General features: G+C 32.9%; 1 protein-coding gene across 1 annotated transcript in view; it reads right to left on the bottom strand.

Annotated features, from left to right (window-relative positions):
• The window catches only part of LOC130613753 (uncharacterized), a 53,613-nt gene that overhangs the window by 5,206 nt on the left and 22,988 nt on the right, over positions 1-25,419 (bottom strand). The window contains exons 16-53 of the mRNA XM_057435090.1: positions 24,268-24,624; positions 23,205-23,564; positions 22,451-22,567; positions 21,544-21,876; positions 20,864-21,400; positions 20,402-20,664; positions 19,811-19,934; positions 19,268-19,640; positions 18,991-19,102; positions 18,599-18,782; positions 18,185-18,301; positions 17,288-17,917; positions 16,367-16,431; positions 16,207-16,277; positions 15,374-15,507; positions 14,877-14,909; positions 14,660-14,775; positions 13,996-14,063; positions 13,717-13,871; positions 12,897-13,199; positions 11,905-12,219; positions 11,479-11,805; positions 10,579-11,331; positions 9,440-9,733; positions 9,027-9,320; positions 8,366-8,698; positions 7,806-8,126; positions 7,311-7,481; positions 6,344-6,664; positions 5,639-5,791; positions 5,069-5,245; positions 4,618-4,794; positions 4,122-4,231; positions 3,695-3,768; positions 2,977-3,116; positions 2,139-2,435; positions 1,325-1,624; positions 555-857 (exon numbers count right to left, since the gene is read on the bottom strand). Of these exons, the coding sequence (XP_057291073.1) occupies positions 555-857; positions 1,325-1,624; positions 2,139-2,435; positions 2,977-3,116; positions 3,695-3,768; positions 4,122-4,231; positions 4,618-4,794; positions 5,069-5,245; positions 5,639-5,791; positions 6,344-6,664; positions 7,311-7,481; positions 7,806-8,126; positions 8,366-8,698; positions 9,027-9,320; positions 9,440-9,733; positions 10,579-11,331; positions 11,479-11,805; positions 11,905-12,219; positions 12,897-13,199; positions 13,717-13,871; positions 13,996-14,063; positions 14,660-14,775; positions 14,877-14,909; positions 15,374-15,507; positions 16,207-16,277; positions 16,367-16,431; positions 17,288-17,917; positions 18,185-18,301; positions 18,599-18,782; positions 18,991-19,102; positions 19,268-19,640; positions 19,811-19,934; positions 20,402-20,664; positions 20,864-21,400; positions 21,544-21,876; positions 22,451-22,567; positions 23,205-23,564; positions 24,268-24,624 (9,312 nt within the window). The remainder of the gene's footprint in view (positions 1-554; positions 858-1,324; positions 1,625-2,138; positions 2,436-2,976; positions 3,117-3,694; positions 3,769-4,121; positions 4,232-4,617; positions 4,795-5,068; positions 5,246-5,638; positions 5,792-6,343; positions 6,665-7,310; positions 7,482-7,805; positions 8,127-8,365; positions 8,699-9,026; positions 9,321-9,439; positions 9,734-10,578; positions 11,332-11,478; positions 11,806-11,904; positions 12,220-12,896; positions 13,200-13,716; positions 13,872-13,995; positions 14,064-14,659; positions 14,776-14,876; positions 14,910-15,373; positions 15,508-16,206; positions 16,278-16,366; positions 16,432-17,287; positions 17,918-18,184; positions 18,302-18,598; positions 18,783-18,990; positions 19,103-19,267; positions 19,641-19,810; positions 19,935-20,401; positions 20,665-20,863; positions 21,401-21,543; positions 21,877-22,450; positions 22,568-23,204; positions 23,565-24,267; positions 24,625-25,419) is intronic.

Here is a 25,419-nt window from a genome sequence, read left to right as displayed (position 1 = left end):
AATTAATTAATGCTAGATATTTTATGTTTTGAGACACAAAAAAAAATTGTGGAATTTATTTTTGCAAATCTACATAGTGGGTGCCGTGTTCTGAATGAAATACACTGGCATTCACTACCCAATTTTCCTTACATCGCATAGGTTGACCTGTATAACCACTAGGCCACGCGCCACATTATTATATTTAACAAAATTTAATCCAACTTCACTGTTTTGGCTCGTAGGAATAATTCTTTCGACCTCGAATTAGAGCTTACTACTTATGTGTGATGCGGTTGAATAGAAACATAAGATCTATGCCTTTTATGTTACTTACAGAACATGATTACAGACATTATTACTTACACTTTATGCTTTATTAACTTTATATTCTAACGCTGTAATTATTTTAATTCAATTGTAACTTAAAAATGGGTGTTAACACCCGAAAGGCATCGAAAAATTTGTTTTGTACATAAGTAAAGTGTGAAAAATAAAAAAATAATTTTAGAATCAGTATTTAAAGGATTTACAGTAGTAGAAAAAAAAGGGATTTAAACATCAGCGAGTTATACCTCCATAAATGACAGCAGACGGTCCATCACCATAAGCAGAATAACCATATATAGTGATTTCATACTGCGTGTAGCTCTCCAGACCTTTCATCATGTAACTTTTCGTGAATCGATCCAAAGTCACTACAATAAACGGTTCTCCAACTGTATCGAGACCACCCTGTTGATACTTTCGGTAATATAACCTGTAACCGTTGAGGTAACCGTTTTCATCTTCTTTTGGAATAAAATCCCAAGTGACGAGCATTTCCGTTGTGGAGTAGTGGCTATGCGCAGTGGCGTTTGGAGGCGCAATTTCAGGAGCTGTAAAGAAAAAGAAGAAGAATTTATATTAGGTCCATTAACAATATTTGATCAAGGTTGCCAATTACGTACTGTTTAGTATTTTTAACTGTTTTAATTAAGAAATGCATTGCCTTTTATGAGGATGAGCACGAATAACAATGTGGCCTCATTTTCCTTAGAAAATCTTCAGAGTGAAAAATGTGTAACTTGTAAGCAACAATGTCCATGGATAATTTTCATGAGTTTGTTTATACTGTCTCGGATATCCTGATTAATCTGATAGAGTATTTTTGCGCTGGCACAATTCGCGATATTATGTTTTCAAGAATTGCAAATTCGCAAAAATTATTTTTTAAGTCATTGTAGAGATAAAAATCACAAAAAAATTGTAGAGAATTTCAGTTTCGAAATTTGAACGAAAAACAATTTTTTGGCATTCGCAAAATTACATAACTTCAATTTTCAAATCATAACGCCCTACTTACCGCCTGGTGGCATACGAAACACGAACACTTCATGTGGGCCAACCCTTTCGACAGCATTGGTAAAACCTGCTACTTCAACCCAATACCATGTATAAGGCTTGAAACCGAAGACAGTTTTTTGTGACATGGTCTCGTCTGCGATAGCAAAATCCTCTTTCTCTTTGTGATATTTTCGAAACTTTATCTCGTATCCACGCAGAACGCCAGGAACTTGTGAAGGAGGGATAGCGTCCCATGAGAAGTAGACTGTTCTCTCGTTCATTATTATATAGGTGCAGGACGGTGGTTTGATGTATGGTACTATAAAAAAAACAGAAAACAAAATGAGCTGCTAACACGTCAATCTCTTGTACAAAACTATTCTTTTATTAAAAACCACATGTCACTTTGTACCGTTCTGTCGTTTTCACGAAATTGAATGTGTAAAGTTATTCAGCATATATAATTTTTTTTTTCGTTTTACGAAAATTTATATCTTGGCCAAAAAATAAAGAGTGGTTTTATAGAGCTAACATAAACCAAAGAAGCAATCTAAATAGAAGATCTTCATAAGTTTGAAGAAGAAATGCAGCGACATGTCATTTCTCCTTGGAATATACATGTTTTATATTTTTAACTCCCACGGCACAATTGTTCCGGCAAACCTCAGTTATTATCAATACATTTTTACCACCCGTCCCCTCAACCCTTTTTATTCGCTACTCCAGAGTAATTCTTTTACGTCTTTGTGAGATTCCCAGCTGTTTGTTTTCAGAGTAAATGCATTTCTATCACCAATACTCTTACCGTTTTAAAAAGGCTATGACGGACTTACCTCCTTCTACGGTTCTGATTTTTATTAGTTCCGATGCTACACCATTTCCATTCTCAGTAGCTGCTAGAACTCGAATACCATACAACGCACCCGGTTCCAAGTCAATCAACGTATAACTCGTATCAGTTGTGCCAAAGTTATCCCATTCTTCAGTATCGACGTCCAGCTTTGTAAAAAACACTTGATATAGAAAGAAGTTTCCATTGACGATTGACATATTAATTGATGACCATGACACATCGATAGTGTAAGGTGAATTTGATTCTGCTTTGACTGAATGAGGCGCTCCGTTTGGTACTAAACGATACAACGTGATATAACGTCATTATCTGTTAATGCAAGCATTAACATGAAAATGGAAGAGAATCGGAAAGTTCGAATGTTACATGCATCGTAATTATGAAAAAATCGCCGCCTAAAGGGGGGTTTTACGAATCGATGTCGCCGTCGAAATGTATCTAAGCATGCGCAGTTTTATTTGTTTTTCTTTTGCTTCAAAAAATTCGCTTTGTCGAAAAGTAGAAACAGTTCCTACTTTTTAGCTGCGAAATATTTTGCCATTAAAAAGCATAACCAATCAGAACGCAGTTATAAGTGTTTATTTTTGGAGAAACTCATTACAGAAAAAAAATTAAAAAATAACTGTTTTGTTTTTGATACTCAAAAAGAGTGTTTACATTAAGCATTTTTAATTTGCCACATGTTTTTTTGTTTCCTGTAGGAAGTAAAAAAAATATTTCGAAGTTAATTCGTCGTCGAATTTGTCATTCCCAATCCGCTTCCTGAAAATCGATTAAAAAAAAGCGAACTACAAAAAAATATTCACTAAAATACTTACAAGTTGGAACAGATATGTGTTTTAAACCAACAGGCATGTTATTGAGCATACCCCCTTCAATGGTATGTTGGAGAATTAGTGACTCGATGTGAGGAACAGCTTGATATTCAATACTGAAGAGTACAATCACACTCCCTTTGCTGAAAAATATGAGAAATTATCAGGCAAAATAATAAAAGGGTGTAAACAACCGAAACTCGGACGCACGCCGTTGATATGTTTCCCACTATTACTTTGCAATTTGTTAAGAGAGTTAAGTTGTTAGTGCAAAATCAGTGCTGTATTAACACTAACGTTGTAGCAACGCCAGTGTCGTATTAACGCCGGTATCGTATTAACGTCGGTGTTGTATTAACGGCGATGTTGTATTAACGGCGATGTCGTATTAACGCCGGTGTTGTATTAACGCCGATGTTGTATTAACACTGGTTTCGTACTAACGCCGGTGTTGTGCTAACACTGGCTTTGTAGTAACACTGGTTTCGTATTAAAGTCGGTATTCCACGTAAACGAAAATGGTTGATTCATTAGAATAGATGAAAAAAAGGTAGGGAGAAATGCTACTTATGCATTGATCGACGTCGACCACTTCGACCAAATACATACAAGTGGAAACCCGCCTTAACTTTGGTTTCGTAACGTTACCGGTGTTGTATGCTTATCAGGCTAATTTGGAAGTTTTTACTATGACAAAAGTTTTTTGTTATAATTGACCTACCTCATTTTATGAAATTCGATGACAAGATCGTCAGTGATTTGCGAGAGAATGGAGCTCCCATAAAACTTCCGAAGCTAAAGTTCGCAGGGAACATAAGTTATACAGAACCACAGGCAAATATATTACACGAAATAACATGTATAACAAAAAATAAGATTATGAAGCAGGCAGTTGGCGTGGACAACCAATACAAATTCATAAAACGCCGCCATTTTTAATGCAGTGGAAATTAAACGCTGACAGCTGCGGCCATCTTAAGCGCATCAGTTTTTTTTGTTCTGAAGTTTCTTGAGATTCCATACATATTTGTGACCCTCGTTAGGGTTTCTACATGGGTTTAATATTCGAATAAAAGAGCCAAGTAAAACGCAAATTAGCGGCGAAAGGGCGGGTGCAAGATTTTGTTAGTCACAACAAAGCTACTAACCTCGTTATCGATTCTTCTGCTGAGATTGACAGACCTATTGTTTGCTAACCGATACATTGGGTATTCCCATAATTCATCAATGAATCTCACGTTAAACAAGTACTTGGCAGCTAAAGGGTGAAAGTTTTTTTTTAGAAGTTTGTTCATCTGACAATTCGCAATCAACACAATGGTGCAGTGTAAATCCTTATAAAAACGACGTAAATAAACGAGGAAACCCATTAGTTTACACCACAGGTTTTGGCTATTTCAGATAAACTACACCACACCCTTCCAATGTATACTCTCTTTATTCTTGAATGATCAAAAGATACAAGGCCGAAATTTTTAAATATTTTTATTTTCAAAAGATTATGAAATCTGAAGTCAATTTCTCATAAAATCTTGGCGATAATAAAATAGCAAATTTAAAGCTAAATTTCTTAATTCTACTTTATAAAAAAAGGTATGTATGACTTTCTTTTAGTGTGCAAGACCTATATAAACAAAAACATACGCATGCAAGGTTTGTTTCCTTCGCAGGGATACGTTTTGTTGTTCTTTCCAACACAATCATTACCACCATAAAGCGGCGAAGGGTTATTACAATATCTCATTTGGATTTTAAATCCTTGATCGCCACAAGAGTGCTTACATTCTGAAACATTGTGCCATGCACCCCATTGTCCATGTCCTAATAGTCAACAATATCATCAGTAATAAAAACATTGGAATATTGAAGCTACCTATCCCAACAAATGGATAACCATCAATATTTATGAAAACCTGGCAACTCTGTTGAAAACATCTATACACAATATATATAGTTTATAGTTTGCAAAAATTGCCACAAAATGTAGTTTCCAGTAAATATTACAGACGAAAGCTTACTTTACAGCAATAACATTACTATGTAAATAAAATAAAGCATGCCTAATATGGTAACTACATCAAAAAATATTTCATACTTGGACAAGGCATTGGGTTGCAACCTTCAAATGCTTCAGTGTCAACATCCCCTTCACAATCCTTACCACCATATTTTGGTGCTGGATCTGTACAAGTTCTTGTTCTTAGTCTATCACCAAACCCGCATGACTTGGTACAGTTGGAAAGTTCACTCCACTGACTCCATTGACCGTGAACTAAACAAAAAACAAAAATACGCTTTCCTATATTATCTGAGTAGAACTCAATAGACATTTTTATTATTTTTTTGCACTTTTTTGTGTTTTTTTTTCGGAAATATGGTACCAATGAGGATGAATATTTTCAGAGTTGTTAAAATAGGTGATATTCAAATGATCTTATTGTAAAAATAACTGTTCTATAATAATTCTTAGTAATTCTAAACTCACATTATTACGAGATAAATAAGAGAGGGGGCATTTCATGAACATTTTAAATTTTCTTTCCCTTGTTAATGGAACACATTATTTTGAAAATCAATAGGGTGTTTATTAGAGGAGGAGTGTATTGAAGAAATGTCTATTCGAGGGGAAGAGGGCGTTTAAAGCATTACGTGAAAACTTACTTACCTGGGCAAGGATCTATGTTACAATCTTCTCGAGCTCTGTCTGTTCCTGTACATCCATTAGCCATAATGCATTCTCGGAATCTTTGATATACACCAGTTCCGCATTCTTTGGAACACATACCCCAATTAGCCCATTCAGTGTACTGAGTCGATTCTAAAATAGAACAATGAATGTTTTAACAATGCTACGAAGACATGTAATACACTGCAATATAAAACACATTTATTTTCGTATAGCTTGCTTTGTTATGGGTTCATAGTGCGGGATGACAAACAATTCCAGAGTCGGATGAACATGAGTCCAGAAACAGCCGAAATTTTTGTATGTTCTTGTATTATAATAATATCAAAAAGTGTAGCAAGAAATTTGATAAATGTAGGTTGTGTTTACTTCAGCTATATAATTAAAAATTTTATAAGATTTAAGTTTTTTGAATCCCATAAAATTGACAATGAAAAGAAGAATTTTAATTTAGCGCGGACTTAGTTTGACAATAAAAACAAATAAATTTGGCGTTTATTCAATTTGACCATTTTAGATTAAAATCGCTCATTCTGCAAAACTTTCTACGCATCAAATTTTGGCGAAAAAATATTTTTTGCAACATTAATTTAATTTCTTGGGTTCGATCAAAGATCTCTTAACCCACAAAATTTGAACGCTTTAAAATGCTCCAGAATCCAATATCAGTAAAAAGAAGCATACCGTTGTCAAGACATCGACACAAACGTCTGGTAGCTTCATCTGATTTCGCATCACAATCAATTTTTAACGGAATATTCGAATACCCTATACACATCCCATTGTTTATATCATAACTTGGGTGAACAGATGTCTGATAAGAAATGGTTTCTGCAGAAGTATTACAGTTAATGTTGACAAGTTTTGTGAAATCAGAAACTTCAATTGCTGAAGTAAATACACTAGTCTTGTTTTGAAAATTCATGTTCAACGCACAATCGAAATCGCTACCCAAAGATCGGCAAGTCTCTGTGCAACTCGCACCAGGGTTAGCCAAATAATAACCTAAAAAATACAAACATAAATATAATTATAAACAAAGCAATAAGGGAATGTCTAGGGGTGTATTACCAATAAGGAAAGACTAGGGGTGTATTACCAATAAGGAAAGACTAGGGGTGTATTACCAATAAGAAAAGACTAGGGGTGTATTACCAATAAGGAAAAGTCTAGGGGTGTATTACCAATAAGGAAAGACTAGGGGTGTATTACCAGTGACTAAATTCTGCATCAGAAGTCTGACCACAAGGCAGTAGGTACAAATGGGACAAAATAGGGAAATCAGTAAGGTTAGATTGCATCTTGTCATTGTTATACCAAGGAAACTCAGTGACCATGACAGACAAACAATACTTTGAGTAAAATTGAAAGGAAAATAGTTGCATTCTAATAATGATTCAGGCTAATAACCTCTACTAGGAGCTACTAAAATACAATAATATGCACCATCACAACAAAAGTAAAACTTGCTAAAACGAAAAAACCGCTATCCTAAATCGGAAAATAATAATATTTTTATTATTCTGTTAACTTTTAAATTTTACGAAAACGCAACGATTTTTGTAATAGTCCCCAACGCCACAACTACTGACAATGACCTACTTTTCTAGTCATTTTAAATATATTTTAACAATAATAAAAAGATAAATACCAGGGCATGTGAAGTTGTGACAATCCCGATACTCTCTAGCTGAACCTGGACAATAGTTTCCACCAAATTCTGGTTCGGGTTCGACACACCATCTTTGCCTCATTTCAGCCCCTAGGCCGCAACTTTTGGAGCATGAGCCCCACTGCGTCCAAGATGTCCAATTCCCATCAACTAAAATAAAGCGGATTTAGATTGTAAAATTCCTAATTGTGTATTTTACAATATTTTAGCCAGAATTAAGAATTAAGAACTTTTTAGGAGAATTTTCAACCGTTTTTGGTTGAATGGTTAAAGTGCTAAATCCCCTGGCAAAATATGCTTGCACGGATGTAGCTCAAATAAGAACACTCGTGCACTAATGTATATTATTAATGGTTAGTTTTTAAAACAATGAGGGTTTTAAGAGATATATTACATTGGTTACTTTATTCTCGCAATCATAATACCAGTTAAAAACTAACAGGATACATTATTTACTTAAGCTTAAAAACCTACCATACTCTCCTGTCGTTCCATTAATCATTATACTCAATGGACCAACACCACGAATTGTATACCCAGCAACAAGAATGTCAAAAGGTGTGTTAAGAGACAGTCCTGTCAATTCACAGCTGCTTTTATCACCACCAATACAAAGTAGAAACCCAGATGTATTTCCACCTCTGATGTCAGTAAATCCTTCCGATACACTGTAGGAGATGTTATAACCAAGAAGAATCCCTTCGTGATCGCTTGGATGAAGTGGTAACCAACTCACGTTCAGACTGCTACTGCTAGTGTCAAATGCTGTTACATTTTCCGGATAGGCACTTGGTACTATAAAAAATCATATATATTAAACAGTTGTCAACATTTTGAAAAAATAGCAAGAATCTTCACATAGGGATTAACGTCAGAAACTTTCCAAGATACGCAATTTTCCGATACTTGATTACAAAAAGTACATCAAGCCAAAAATAATACAAAATACTCTGATAAAAAATCACTTTAATCAGTGTAGACACCGCTATTCTATCTTGAATTAAAATGATAATGAATGTATAGTAGAGACATACGGTTCTGTCTTGTAGTGTATATGACTTCTTCAGATGTTAGACCAGCTCCAATTGCAGTATATGCAGTAATTGACACTCTATATGACGTGTGATTGTCCAAGTCATCAAATAATAAGGACATGACACCATTTTGGAGAAGAGTTTGGTTTCGTATCAAAAATAATTCATCTATGTCTGATGATGACTGCCAGTAGTGTGGGATGTTTATGAGCGATACGTTGTAAAATATCACATCACCACGCTTTTCCATTGGTTTTACAGATGTCCAAGTAATATTAATGGAATTGGTTGTTATAGCATCAGCAGTTATGTTATTAGCAGTTCCAGAAGGCACTGTAACAAAGCATAGCAAATACATCAATGCACTCTACTTTATTTTTATACTTTTGCACCTTAGAGTAGCTTCATTCCTGGTTCCAATAAAGAACGTACAAATTGATTTTTTTTGTAATGCAGCATGTTATAACAGCGTTTCCTCCAATTCCTTACAAGATCAAAATTTCTGACTTTGCTAATAGTTTATCAACGGCTGACTTTTTTGATTTTTCACTTGACTGATTTTTCACGTGTTCTTACAAAAGTAGCCAGCATAACTTTCCTGACTGGAAAGATAAATTTAGAGACATTAACAACAACTGCAGCTATTAAATTTATTTCTTACCCATTTCTAATGAGCTTTGCTCAAGGTATGTTTCTGCTCCGCAACCAACATTTGTGCACCCTGACAAAGTAAATCTGTACATGGTACCAGGGAAAAGAGTGAACTTTGCAGAATAACTTGTAACATGTTTACTGACACAATGCCATGTATCATTTCTCAACAAACCACATCCACTGACGTAATACGTTTGAAGTTCGCCATGTACAGAAAGAGGAGGGATGTCTGTCCATGTTATTATAATCGTATCATTTGTTACGTTGTGCACTGCAAAGTTATCTGGTGGCAAACTTGGAACTGAAGATAAAACGACAAATAAATAAACAAACATATAATCAAATAAGTTTTATACATAAACAATCAATATAAAGAACAAAAAGATATATCATCTCCCACAAAATTAAAAATTTAATTACCATCTTCCAAAGTTCTGTTGTATATCATAAACTCAGGACCAGGACCCTTCACAGTTGCAGCACGTATGGAGATGTTATGATACATAAACTTAGTTAAGTTTGAAAACACTGTTGTTGTAATGTCTCCATCCAGTTCAAGTGTGCGAGTGATTTCGTCACCAAACTGGTTTCGGACTACAACCTCATAATGTATCAATCCATTCATCAGCAATCGTTCTGGCTTTCCAACAGACAAAACAATGGCAGATGAGTTGTAATGCCAAACCGAGCAATGCTGTGGAACACCATCAGGAGCTATATAACAAGAAATAATAACAGAAAATGCTCAAATCCAACCTGTATTTAAGTAACAAGAAAGGGTGGGGGAGGGGAAGGTTAAATTAAGCATGAAATTTTGAAAATTAGCACCTTTAGATTGCCGGTAAACACATTAAAATTCGATAAAACCTGTTCTACGGATTTGTTTTTAAGGTGGAAGAAAACAATATTGTTTTTCATGTTATCATTTTGAAAAAGATTATTGTGAGGCTAAGCCATGTCCCCCTCCTATAACACTCCATCCGTGATAATTAAGTAATTTCTTTAGCAAGGATGTAAAACATGCAAAAAGAGAATTTCGACACAATCCTTTGTGAGCTTCTAAAGTGTTTCTGGGGTTTTTTAAAGGATGATTAATTAATAGAAAAGCAAAATAAATTGTTCGTAAGATAATATAAATTTGAAATTTAATTCTTTTTCCAGGTAGCCATAAATTTACATTTTTGTTTTTCACTAAAACGTCCGAACCTCCTCTCAACGATGGAGAATCTCAAGAAAACTTTGCACACGCGCCCATGAATACCCGCTGGAAACTGATTTGACAGTTTCAGACGTTATGCTACCTGGAAAAAAATTAAACATCGTGTTTATATTGTCTTATAAACTATTCAATTTTCTTTTATATCAAATAAATAATTTTCAAACAAAACAGAACATTTGAGAATGAATTTACTGAATGTGTCTGAACCATTACAGTATCCTTAAGAATCCTACATTATTTTATTTAAAGAAACTATTATTAAAAATAAAAAACAGTGATTAAAAATAACAAATAACAACATAAACTCATAAAATTGGAAGGAATTGTTTCTTCAAGATACCTGCTTCTGCAGTGAATGCATTAACTGGTTTTGACAGGACTCCTCGACCACCATTATTTTGCGCAAAAGCAACCACTGTGTACTTCCAATATTCATTTAAGTTGTTGAATTCAAATTCTGTTTCCATTGTCTCATTATACATTGCTCGTTCTTTCAGTGCATCAAATGTTAACAGATTAAATTCGGCATATTCTTCAGTTTCAAAAAGTAGCAAGCCATAGAACTGTAGCTGACCAGACAAACAAGCATGGCTCATCTCTTCAAATGTTACCTTTAAAGATGTTGAACTTGTATTGAATAGTGTAATATTGGGTGGAGGACAAAACGGAGTATGTTCATCTGTTCTTATTCGTGTGGAGATATTAAGCGCACTACAGCCTTCTTCGCCACAGGCTCGTGCTACGATCGTATAATTAGCATAATAGAGAGCAGGAAGGGTGTAATTGACACGATGTGACGAATGTGGCATTGTCATATTTGCCGATGAATTACTATGAATCAGATCTGGGCAAGTCATATTATATTGTTTTTCATCTTGTAATGAGTTTCGAAACTCTTCCGTATGTCCAATGCTCACATTTACCACTTTCCAATCATCTTCCCAATCTAATGATTTGTAACTAACTTCATAGTGGGTGATTATAGTGTTTTCCTGCTCTACCAGCACTTCTCCAACAGTAATGTTAATCGATGTTAAGTCATCCGGTAGTGAATTTCCAATGGTAGCATTTAACACCAGTAGTTTACCAGGAGCTAAACAACGATAAGAAATTGTACCTTTATTTCAACATTGCGCGCAGGAAAGGTTGGCATTAAATAATATTCCCAAAATCAAAACATTTTATTTAGGCACAAGTAGGCTCTTAGTATATCTAAAAATCCGAGGATAAATTGACTTACCCATTCTACCAAGAGTATAGCAGTAGACATTTTCAACTCCAGTATAACCTGCGCTGTTGCGTATGGCTATAGAAACTTTAAAAGTGTGCCATGGATCACAATGAGTTGGCAATTCATATGACATAGCTGATGGACCAGTAAAGTCTTCGAAGTGCTGACATTCTGCTGAAGTTAACGAAGGATGGATAGGATTAATCTTGATGACGTAGTTAGACATTGAAGGAGCATTGTACAGTTCTATATCATTGGGAAAGGGATTCCACGCAAATCTTACTCTTGTTGTGTCAACAAGTTGAATTGATGTCATGTTTGGTGCTACCTCCGGTGCTAAAGATTAAAAATAAGTTCTATCTACTGTACGACTATGGTTGAGTTGAAAGCCCATAATAAAAAAAATTTATTTTAATAATTTGATAAGCTACATACGTCCAGGGTTGGTTCGCACACTCCTCATGTTGGACAACCCGCCAAATCCAATATCGTTTGTTGTACCAATATACAGATTATATTCAGTATAAATTTCAAGATCTGGCAGCAAAAATGATGTAACAGAAGAGCTGATGTTTACAAAGTCATACGTCGAAATGTTATCAGCATTAATGTCGTTCGACGGTTTATATAGAACACCATAAGAGTACAAATGTGGTGCGTTCCATTCCCACCACGGGTAATGATTCCACTGTAGCATTATGCCATTATCTTGAGCATATGCATTGTGGAAGGATGGACCTTTCATGTTAACTAAAATAAAAATAATCACAACAATGTCAACAAAATTTATTTTACTGGGAAGCCTTGAGACCGTTTACATATGACCTGAAGAAGTGAACAGGTTTAAGTCCCTTTGATCCACAGTATGTTTTTTAAGATTGTATGGATTTTCATTCATTACTTTGTGCCAGGTAAAACTCACTTCAGGTGTTCTTAGGGTCAAACTGCTAAAGTGTGAGATTTTTAATATTAAAAATTCAACCCCGAGTTGAAATACGTTTTTTTTATCAATACGCATGCTGGAAAGTCACGAATACAATTTTGCTCCTTTATCGGTCACCCTTAAAATGAAATTCAACCCGAAAACGGCGGAGATGGTGTAGTGATAGCGCATTCAGTTTGTAATTACAATGTTTTGGGTTACATTCCCCACTCCTGTGCACTTTAAATATAGTTTTGTCAGCTCATTTGGTGCCATTTACTGACCGCTAATAGGATTGTGTGGGAAGTAATCAAGTTATAGCAATGCTATAAGTATCTCTAGCGGTAATGTAAGTTACAGTCGAAGGGGAGGAAAAACCAATCGTTAGAAAAGAATCCCCAAGGACGTTGAAACTTTCCGTTAATAACTTACTAAGTGAAGTATCGCGCAAACTGTAAAAAAGCACAAAAATAAGCTCAAAAATATATAAATTTAGTCTACGTACCTGAAGGCGGAGTCTCAATGATGGTAACATTGCTTGATGGACTGCAACCTTCATGACTTAGCGCATGTACTGTAATATGATGCCACCGATATGTCGTAAGATGGGAATACAAAAATGAATTTTTTCCAGTGTAAAATGTTCTTTCTTCATCATGATACCATTCATCATTATACACGTAATACAAAGATGCTCTAAGGAAATAGCCTTTATGATACCGTCTGTTTATGATTTCAGGGTTTGTTATGTTGATTTGGATGGTGTTGTCGTTAAATACAGCTGCAGAATATTCTATAGCATGTGGGACTAAAGAATAAAATAGGTTACTTATGAAAATAATAACTACGCTCTTCTGGTATTTATCATGGGTTTACTTTACTATTGGCTAAAATGACAATTATCCCTAATACAGTTAATACAGTTAATTATTTAAATAAGTGCAAAATAACCCATATTTCAAATGTGCAATTTCTTAAATTTGCATTGATCAAGAGTGAATTTCGATTAAAGATTTAAAAAATATTTTAAAAAAAAATTGATTTGGTTGTTGCAACATTTCGTTTAAACTGGTATTTATTTAATTTGCTTAAATTCAACAAAGTTTGTTTCGCTAAATTTTCATCAATCACGTTTGGTTATTGTGTTAATAAAGCCAGTGAGACAACTTGAGATAAAGAAGTATAAACAAGAGACAATATGCAGATGTAGCAGTCTTGACATTATCATTATTATTTGCAAAATTATTTGCAGATAAAAAAATAGACTAACTATGCCAGTCTTTGCAAAAATACATTTTAATAAAAAAACGTATGTTCAAACTTACATGGTCCTGTTTTGTTTGTTCTTTGAATTTCAAAAACAAAGCCATTTGTACCATTAAAAAAGTGAACACCAAGTAAGCTGTCAACATGAAACCGATTGAAGTATTTTTCTATACTTACATCTACAAAGGCGGATACTAAGCCACTGCTAAACTCACTAAATAAAAAAGGGAAATATTACAGCTGTAGCAAAAGGCTCAGTCAACAATAAGATTCACACATACCTGTTCACAATATAAATCACATTGCAAATACATTGTGAGAAAATAAAACAAACTTACATGAATTGAACTTTTCCAAACTCGTATAAGTAAGAATGCAGATTTGTTTTCGCCATAAATTTACTCGCCTGAAAAATAAATTAATGTCTGGAATACTGCTTTCATTTCTAATGTTTTTCATGTTGTATTTTATAAAACTTTTAACTTTTCATGCAGATAATCTACTGTTAAACTTCTTTAAAATATTTTAATAGGCATTTTCTGTAGCACTCAGAAGAAGTGAGTTTTTTAAAATTATTAGATTTTTACTTATGTTAAAGATACTGCTTAGGAATTTTTCATATTTTTTGGAATTTGATTAGGGCTTATGATTTATTGTAGATTGTATATTTGCTATTTTTGGACCATTTTGAACAAATGTCTGTGTCCTATGTTTGAAATTATGGTATGAAAATGGGTAGGTGAATGTGTAACACCAGAGTGAGAGTCAGAAGGAGCTCTGATAGTCTAAGAAGAACTTTAGGTATTTGTAGCACGGAGCAAGATATTTGGGTAATAAGATGTAAAGATTTCACAGTGATGCTTGCATGAGGTAATGACGAAGGCACTTGAGTTTAGATCCAACCTATTATGGATCACCTCCCTATCATGGTTAGCACGGAAACGAACATTAGGCGTAAATTAATAATGACAAGAAGATCAGTGTTAAATATGTTTTACGTACAACTTCAATGAATGTATCATTTACAGCGACATAATCCTCACTTCTAACATTCAGAAGTTCATCCGTCCATAAAATATTCGACTCAATAAATAATTCAATGGTTCCAAAATAATTTCCTAAAGAAAGTCGCGTTTATTAAATTACTGAATTACCACCAACACAAGACTGGAGAATAAAACTATTTTCTCTTTTAACCCCACAATAAGCAATGTCAAACCTGAGCTTTTAATAGCTTGGTAACTGTAGTAGCCTAAAGATAAACAATATTTAGAAATAAAATAACAAAGAAATAATATATAAAAAATGTCAAAAATGTTTTTTTTAAAAAAACATCATTTAAGTTTCTTTGCCCTTTTAAAGCAATCCTTTGCACCGATTTCCATAATTATTACGCATATTCATACAGAATATAGGCAATTCAATGTTGGAAACACTGTTGTCAATGTAACTGTGATAAAGACACTTGCTAAACATGCCCACGTTGTGGACCGAACCACGGTCCTTGTGATTACGAAACGAACAAAGTTGCGAAATCCCAAATGCAAAACCATAATTTGCCCTTGCTGAGATACTTAGACACTAAAATGTAAGCTCCCCCACAACAAATTTGCCTCCTATGGCCGTGAATATAAAAAATTACCATTATTTTAATGACATTTTCAGGTTTTGTTTTCCAGAATCAGAATGTTGTATTACTTAGAATACTCAACTCACCTTTATTTGCAGTGTGTCCTGTTATGTTGTATTGAACATTCAAATAGTTGGTTGAATAAAAAGTTGTCAACTCCTGCTCCATTGTCTCCGTGACGAGACCATTAACGGTAACAACGGCATACGCATCAAGATCTCTGAGAAATAAATGCACTAGGAGATTATGAAGAGTGTAACATAGTAGAACAGTGAGAGATATTGATATTTTAAAATGCTAAAAGTCATTCATCGTAAATCAGTTTGTGGACGGCTATTGGCAACCACTACATACTTGAGTTGTCAAAACAAACAAAAGTGTAAGAAAGTTAAGCAAATATGAGAAACATAATTATGTTAACGTTGTTTTGCTTAGCAGAATTGTCTACTAATGTAAGTGGAAAAATATATTGTATTAAAAAGTTAATAGCGCCTTTAAAACTGTTTAATTTTTTCTTCTTATATGCACTGTATGATGGTTATCTATTTCTAAAATTTTGAGAAAAAATTATGCTTAAAAACCTGTGCAAAAGTACAAAATTTCTTGTGAAAAGCTTTCATAAATGTCAGACAAAATTAGGTTATTTAAGCCCTAACACGACGTATACATAAGAAAACTTATTCTATAGTTTATGATTAAATATTATTCTCGATGATGGGATGGTCTCCCGAAAAGTCGCTAACTAAACGTGTTCAAGAAATGATGAACCTTCAATAACAATAGTATTCCCTTTTTATAGGGTACAATACATCAAAAAGCACTGACATAAAACAGAAATTAAGTAAACACGTAACCTTTTTACTGCAACCGTTTCGTGCAGTGAGGATACGCCAATTTATAATATAAGCGGTTTACTTACTTAACAGATGAAATCTCGATTGTATAGTTTGCGTTTTTAAATGTTGGCAGACTTTGAAGATATTGATCAAACTAAAAGATTATATTTTAAATAATTTGTTTTATCTGTTAAAACACAATAATGCAAAAATGATCGTTACAAAAGTAGCTACAGTACATACCTGATCAAGCCGTTTATCATTAGATGTACCAACATCAGTTACTGCATGTAGTTTTACTTTTGGATCTAAGAAAGGATAAACAAAAGGCAATTTTACATTAAGGTGTTCTATATATATATATATATATATATATATATATATATATATATATATATATATATATATATATATATATATATATATCTATATCTATATCTATATCTATATATATATCTATATCTATATCTATATCTATATATATATATATATCTATATCTATATCTATATATATATATATATATATATCTATATCTATATATATATATATATCTATATCTATATCTATATATATATATATATATATATATATATATATATATATATATATATATATATATATATATATATATATATATATATATATATATATATATATATATATATATATATATATATATATATATATATATATATATATATATATATATATATATATATGAGCTAGCAATTGATGACAAGTTTAAATTGTTAGGCTTAAATTGTTCATTATTATAATATTATAATAATAACAAAAATGCTATTGTTTGAGAAAAATGAATGGTGTTAACAACGTTCCCACCAAATTTTTATTCCAAAAGAAGCGTAACACTTAAAACGTGAGATGCTCAGGGGTGTTTTCTCAGGGGTCAGGGGTGGGATGTCAAGATAACATGCTCAGTGGGAACCAAGCTTAACAGTTGTCGAAACTATTTTATCCTATACATTTTATCAGCGTTTTAAGCCCTACATAATAGAAGGAACGACTAAACGAATTTTATAAAAAAAATTGTATCTCAACAAGCTAACGCCATCAAAATTACCAAAATTACTAACTTTTCCATTGATTTTATACCTTGAGCCAATGTCAACTAGTTAAAATATAAAAAAGAATTAAATACCAACCTTTGTCATCTTTTGTAATGACATTGTAAAAGTCTAACAAACTGGTTTTTGTGTAATCTTTAAATTTGTAAACAGCTATCTCATCGACACAAACTTTCAAGATGTTCCCAATTGCTAATGCAGTTATGCCATTCAAGGGCTCCTCATTGATAGTTGAGCACGATCCTTGTCCTTCTACTTCCTTTCCGTTCATTTTTATTTTAAAGTTTTTACTAGGCTCCTCCATCCAAATATTCATGTAGGTCCAAGCTTCCATGGGCAATGAAAAAGACATAGTGCAATTCGTTGTATCTGATTTCCATTCAATTCTTCCTGTAATATTACTTGCACTTTGCACTTCAAAATTAAAGTCAGCTGAGATTTTTAAGCCACCCAGTTCAAAAAAGGTTACGTCTCCCAAAGTTCTATTTTCTTGAACATATAACCAAAGCGAAAGGATGAATCCATCGTTACAATCATTTTGATCTAACAAACAGGAGCTTTCCGTTATGTTTGTCAAAATTTCTGATGAATTTTCACTGCATCGTCCATAATTTATAGGGGATTTTTCCATATGACTATTTTTGTATTTCTCATTTGGTAGATCAAAATTCAGATCCAACAACGCACTTTGACGGAAGGTAGAAACACCTTAAAAAAATAAAAATTTATAATATAAAATGCATTTATTTAATATATAAATCGTAATATGCTAAAAGGATAGGGAATGCAAACATTTTTTGTTTACTGAAATAAAACTTCTCCATTTTTTTTTTCTTTTCACGAACAGAAACATTCATTTTAAGATTTTACTCATCACCTTGCATGTCTTTAGATTCCATGTTAACATCCCATAAACATTGTAAAAAAATCAACTCAGTTATTGTGAACAATCTTTTCTTAAAAATATAAACTTACTATTTTCACAGTTGTGTCGATTATAATATCTTTCAACAGTTTTGATGCACTCACACTCGGCTTTTAATGGACTGCAGTGTCCATGATTGGCACATTCACGGGGACAGAGTATTGGATCTAAAAATTATTAATTAAATTGGCAAAACTAGTACAATATATTGGAGTATAAACAACTTCGTAAGGGGTATTTTGTTTTTTAGAGAGAGTTAAGAAAATACATATAAAATTTGCTTGTAGATGTTTTAGATTTGTTTCTGCATCCTTAGTTCGTGCTTCCTTTTTCCCTGGTTAGTATGAAGTAAACGATGCTTTAACATTCTCAAAAAATTTCAAAACTCCTCTTTTGATTTATTCTATGCACACTCAGATTAAAAGGTAATTCCTTACAGACGCAGTGTTTCTGTTGTCACTTACCTACTCTGTCTGGACAGAACTCCAATGCTTCTAATTGCTTTGCTGTCATACCTTCACTGTAAAATTGAAAACATGATACAAGCCCTTCAAACATATCGTTTTCTCCGAGCTTTGATGGATCGCGCAACATATGAAGACTTGTTGGAAATTCAACTAGATCAAATGCACCTCTAACATCATCAAGCTAAAAAAAAATTCAAAACACATTATTATAACTTGGAATCTTAAAAATTGTGATTGTTTTTCCCTTTTTCACCAAGAATTAAATTATTATACTTTATCAATAATGTAGAACTAACATACGATACAACCAAATAACTGACTATTTCCATTTGCATTCGCCCTATTTAATGTATAAGGCAAAAAAAGGAATATTAAAAAAACAATCTCACCGTGTTATTATAATACACTTCTAGTGTTTTGTTTTCATATATAATTCCGACATACGTCCATGTATCACTCACAAAGTTCCACGAAGATTCATACACATCATCACCACCATTTCTAAAGCAGTAACACAATAGTATTTTAAAAGTAAAAAAATATATAGCAACTAAAAGACAGATTGGTGATTAAGAATTATTCAGGATAACACAAGGATAAGTATTATCTTTGTCATACACAAATAACTAAGACAAGTTGCAAAAGATCCACACCGCAACAGCATACCTGATTTTTAACTTGTCTCCTTCGATTATAATTTCAATGCCACTACTTCCTGTTGAGCCAAATTGACAAAATGTTACTGGTGTGTCCCACAGAACAAATCTCAAATTAAAAGCCACAGTAAACTCTGTTGTTACTTCAGCGGCTATTTCAGAAATGTCAGACACTTCCAGTAACACATTAGCTGCACGAGTAACTTTCAAGGCATGATATGGAAATGCAAACTTATCAGAGCTCCATGCAAATGATGCTTCGTTGTATCCTGTTAAAGTTTTATTATATACAGCATGGCCATCATACGTTTTTGTGAACGGAAACAAAATCTTGGGTTGGGGTAATCCATATTCTTTTAGGCGGGGTAAGTATGAAGAACCACCTAAAGGAAAAAATTCAAGTTTATAGAAGAATTAACATGGTAATTGCATTGTAATTTTCTGGGATATGATTAGGATGCTTCTCTATGTATAATTGTTACTGGTATATAGAGAAGCAATATTGAAACAAAAGCATAAGTGTTCACAAAATTTAAAAATAAACTTAAAATACCATTCATTTTGTATGTTGGAATGTACTCAGTAGTTTCAGGTTCAAATCTCAAAGGAGATGCCTCCACTGTATCAATAGAAATATCCTGAGACAAGTCATTTCGTTTGTACGCCAGAAACTTGATCTGGAATAAAATAAAATAAACAAAATTAGTCTTCTATAAGCCTTAAAACTTAAAAAAAAAAAGATTCTGAAACAACTTTTGTGAAACTTATCCATTGCATTGGTAAGAACATAACATTTAAAGAGACACGACTTCAACATTTATATGTAAGTGCAACCTCATCTTTACACACCATTGTTTAAATAAACCGCAGAAAAATATGTTTTTAATTTATGTCATGATAAATTCTAAAAGTTTTATTTGTATGTTCCTTTACGTGTGATCTTCTTAGCTCATTCAATATATTTGTAAAAAGAAAAAAACATCATGTTAGACTCAAAAAACTTTCAAGGTTGACTTAGAGCAAGACAGAAAACCACCAATTAAATCTCCACAAAAAAATATTGGTTAGCCACAAAGTAAAAATCTGCACAAAAATGTAAATCGTAAGTGTCCTGTGAGATAACTTAACATTATATTCTACTCACACGCCATTCAACATTCACAATAGGAGCTGTAATTATAGCTTTTTTCCATTTACTTCCTTGATTGCCCTGTGCAATAAAAGCCAGATGTGGATTCTCTACATCAGCAGCGTCAAAAAGCCAAACAAACAACGTCCCAACATCAGACCCATCCATATGATACCAAAATCCAAAACTTTGATAATTTTTTGAATACAGGTCAGTCTCAAAAGAAACAGGTGGAAACTTCACCTGCATAGAATTGGATGGAAATATCAAGAAGTGATCTAAAAAGCAAACATTAAAGTATTATTAAAATATCCATAAAAAAACTAACCTGTTTCGGTGAAGTAAACTTTGTGTTCTTGAGAGTAAAAACGCATTGGGTGCCAAGATTAAATATAAAAGTATCTGTTGTCATATTGAATGCATGGATGCAAGTCTTATTGCGTTTTTATCATTTTAAAAGACTGCATATTTACTAACCTGCTTCCCTGTGAAGATAAAATACAAACAGCGACAACTTCCTAATCCATCTGGAATTGGTGCCTTGAGCGTTACTCCAGTACACAACAAGTGGAATATTCTTGGCTGGGTATAATTTGGGCATTGTGTTAACATAATATTGTAGAAGGTTTGAAATATCTGAGGATTGTTTTAAATGATTATGACCGTGAGGTTCTATCTTCCATAAGACTGGAGCTACATAGGCCAAATCATTGTGGATAAAGTCAGAACTTGGACAGTCTGAGCTAGACCTGTTTAATATACCAATGTAAGCTTCAAACTCTACCACATTAGATGTACCCTGTCCAACATAAGAAAGGTATGCTTTTGATATCAACGCCTGTTTTGGAAATTTTTTTAGATCAAATTGAAGCACGGTGTGCTCTCTCAAAGGATTATCAGTTGTTGCTATTGCTAATGGCATTTCAGGTAAATAAGGCATGGCGACACATTCGGTTCCATTGGCGTATTTTGCAACGGATGCTTGAAATGACATTTGCAACAGGTATCCACCAACTAATTAGGAAAAAAGTTCCAGTTTATATCACCTTTTTTCATATAGAAGCAGTCTAATAGAGTTAATTTAACATGAAGTAAAACTAAGCTGTTAATATAAAAATCAACAAACTTAAACTCTTAATTCTCAAATCAAAACTTACTTTTGCAAACTCTTGCAAAATTCTGTCTACAATCATCACAAAACCACTTGGAATCATAGTGAGGATAGTTAGCATAATAATACCGGCAATGCATGTTTTTACAATTTGGTTTCTCATGATAATATGGGAAATAATCGCTTGGGGTTCCATCCTCCCACGCACCATAAAATGACAAATATACACCTTTTGGGCTCGTTGAAGGTAAATTTGAAATTTCCTGCATTACTTCATCATTATGTACACTCACAGATTCTGCTCCAAGTTTTAAACAAAACCCTTTGGCACCATTATAGCTTGTGATGATTGATGCATAAAAATACACAGGTTCAACCCCTATAACAAAAATATATTTAGCAAGCTCTAATAAATTATTCAGTCAAGCTTGTAATATTTGACAATGAAGAGTGCAATGAAAGTGAAACTAGACAATCCCAACGTCACATCTAACTGCACTAAATATATGTTTAATCATACATCAAAGTTTCTAATATTTTCAATTTAAACTGGTAAAGCCATTCATGTCTTACTTGCCGTTATTTTCAAATTCTTGTTCTCTGTTTTTCTTAATGTTAAATGTTTATATTCTTTTTATAAAGAAATATGAAAATAAGACATAAACAGACAATGGAGCGTTGAGCAATAATATTTCATTGCTTTTCACATTTGTTTTCACCTGATGTCCTTGCTTATTATTAATGTTGATAGCACAGCGTTAAAAAGTCACTCAAATAACGGGCAAGCGGTGTTATTGGATAATGTTAGCTTTTAAATATCAGACATCTAAAATTATCCACTTGTTGTGTTTTGTGTTTTGGATATGTGATAAGGGATGTTATAGGTCAAAGGCGTGTAACTTAAAAGTCACAGTACCAAAAAATATATTAACATGAGTAGCTCGTTACAATACCTGCAATTTTAGATAATTCAGCATCTGAACATGCTGATGTGGCATCTGGAGATCGAGAACAAGTTCCAGTAGCTACGTATCCATTTCTTGAAATCGTATTATCAAAAGTAATTGTATCTAAAGATAAATATCTTACTGCTACTAAGTCTGCTAGATGAGGACATGCATACATATTAAAAATTTTAGATTAGCAAAATAGCACGAAGCAAAAAAAAGAAAGGGAAATCTCTTTTTAATATCAAGTAGGAAAACCAGTTCATTACATATTCAATATATTTGTTTAATTCCAATTACTTTGTAACTTTTTGCAATAATCCCGTGTAAATTAGTCAATAAAGACGTGTGAGATAGGCCAAGTATAATAGAATAAAAGATCAATTGTTGTTATGATAAAATACAGATAAACTTTATGTCAACAAAGACCTAATTTTTGTCACATTAATGTCATCACGAAAAAGAGATGCTGTTATTTATGTTAAAACTGTGTACGGCAACCATTTTAGTGTTTAGTTCAACTACTTGGAAAAGCAAATAAATATTTTAGACTCAAAAGAACCTTGTCAGGAAACACCTGCTTATCTTCAAAAACCCTACAAGTTAAACCAATCAAAGAGAAAAACAAACACAAAAAAAGCCTGTCGTCGTCCTTTACTTTAAACCAAATACAAAAACAAGTAAGTTACAACAATATCAATTTATTTATCTCAAGTATCAACGAGCTGTTAAAAAACTAAATCACTATACGATAACGCACCTGTTGAAAATTCTCTGTATTTTATGTATAAACGACCATCATTTACACACAAAATATAATTCACGGTGACAATAAAGTCGTCGCATAAGTGTTCCATTTCAGGTATCCAAATCCCGGAACTTCTTCTAAAAATCTGTTTAAGATAGGTACACCATATAATATGATTATTCACAGCAAATTTTTCGCGGCAATAAAAGTTAGAAAGACTTGGTGTACTAGGTCTACTATAAATTAAATAGTCGGTTTTTAACATATACAGTTTTTCTCCACTTTTTTCAAGTGATAAACAATTGCTTTCGATGTTCTCCGCAGTAAGTGGACATAGAGAAGACGACTGGTTGAGTACACAGTTCAAGGTATCTATAATATATAAACATATTAAAAAGAGAGAGAGAGAGAATTAACCTAATTTTCAACAATAAGATTTGCTAGCATATACTCGGTTCTACCAATTGGCCCTACCCAATAATGTAACACAATTAGAATAGTTTTCTTTTTTGGTGATCATATTCAATTTTAACATTTTACATAAAGAGAAGATAGCTGCTTAATTTTTTTATTAATTTTTGTAATCATCGTTGACAAAAAATGTTGGCACATGAGCAATCTTGGCTAGTTCTATACTAGAATTACACAATTTCAACTTATCAAAGTTCATTTGCCAATCTCCACAGCAGATTTCGAATCATAGGTTATTTGGTTAAATCTAAACTTTTGTCAATTGTTGCTAGAACCCACATGGCGCAATTTTTTATACTTTAACAATTTGTGACACCTGGCATGGGTTATTCTATGACATGTGAAAAAGTGCAACTAGCACATTTTATATCCTGTGTAGTATGCTGCCTACATATATACAAAAGTTGCACTTCTGCTGCCTGCTGGCTTTAGACTTTTTGCAAATTGATGGTTTTTGTCAACTTCTAAAATTATTTAAAAAATCCTACTATGGTGCCAATTTTTTGATCCCTGATTGTAGGTGCCATAAATTTTTACATAATTCGGATAATGTGGACATTATGTCACTGTTGAGAAAAACAATAAAAAACAATGAAACAATCACCTTCAAAGTGAAATTTTCTGCATTGCTTGTCAACCTTTCTTACAAAGATCAAGTAACCTTCATCAAGATATAAACCAACATCCAATGCCTCTGGATTCCTTAATTTTAACCAACTTTCTGACACCCAAATAAGCAAATAATTATCCATGCTAATGCAAAGTAAATATCCCATCAAATGTTTCATGACATTGCATGTCATATTAGAGTGATATTTCCATAATGAAACACTCAACGAATGGACCATTGGATGGGAATAAATACCAGTTGGTGTAGAACAGAACCATGTTTCGTTTGATTGATCAACAGCAACAGCTGTGCAGCCAATATCAGCTGTAGCAGCAAATTCTCCATATATACCTAAAACAAAAACAAAATACTATATTGATGATAAAAACTTTCAATTACATACAAACAAAAAGAAATTATTTTCTTTTATCGTTTTGCTATAACGGGTATCAGTGTCAGTCTTTTATACAAGAAAAGTTTATACCAGAACAATATGGTGCATGATAATTTTTTTTTAGTCTGACAATAAACTTTTTTTTGTATTTTTTTTTTAGTTCTTTTGGAGTGGCAAATTAATATGTACAACACATTTTTCATAGATACAAGTCATCATATAATGAAGTGAACTTATTAGAAAATATTTAGATCATTAGTTTCAATTATACCGGACAGATACAAAGCATCCAAAGCATTTTAATGTACAGGTCATCTGTTTCCACTGAAATGAATATCACTCTGACTTTGAAAGTAAGCTAACATCTTCTATTGCGCTGTTATGCTTAACTATTTACTAAAGAAAACAGATTTTATGCGCATTTGTTGGGACTATTATGATAAAATAGGTAAAATTAAAAAGAAAGTAATTTGTTTTATTCACAAAAAAACTTTCGTTGGACAACAAGTAATGTATACTGACATGAGCTTTTTATTTACTAACGGAATAGCAAAAAAAACCTAGTAGGTAATTTTTGCATTGTATTTGGAAAGCTTATAAAACCAAAGTCTATACCACAAGCCCAGTTAACTAACTTTTTATAAATGGTTCTAAAATTCATTTTAAATTCATATGAAAAGTAGACGCAAAATCAAATTGAGGGATTCTTAAATTCACTAGACAGTACTTAGAATTTGATCTTGGCAGAAAAA

The sequence above is a fragment of the Hydractinia symbiolongicarpus genome, chromosome 11 (genome assembly GCF_029227915.1).
Source record: "Hydractinia symbiolongicarpus strain clone_291-10 chromosome 11, HSymV2.1, whole genome shotgun sequence".
In the NCBI taxonomy this organism is placed as follows: Eukaryota; Metazoa; Cnidaria; class Hydrozoa; order Anthoathecata; family Hydractiniidae; genus Hydractinia; species Hydractinia symbiolongicarpus.
Note: the sequence above shows the minus strand (reverse complement) of the source record. Positions and strands in the feature narration are given on the sequence as shown.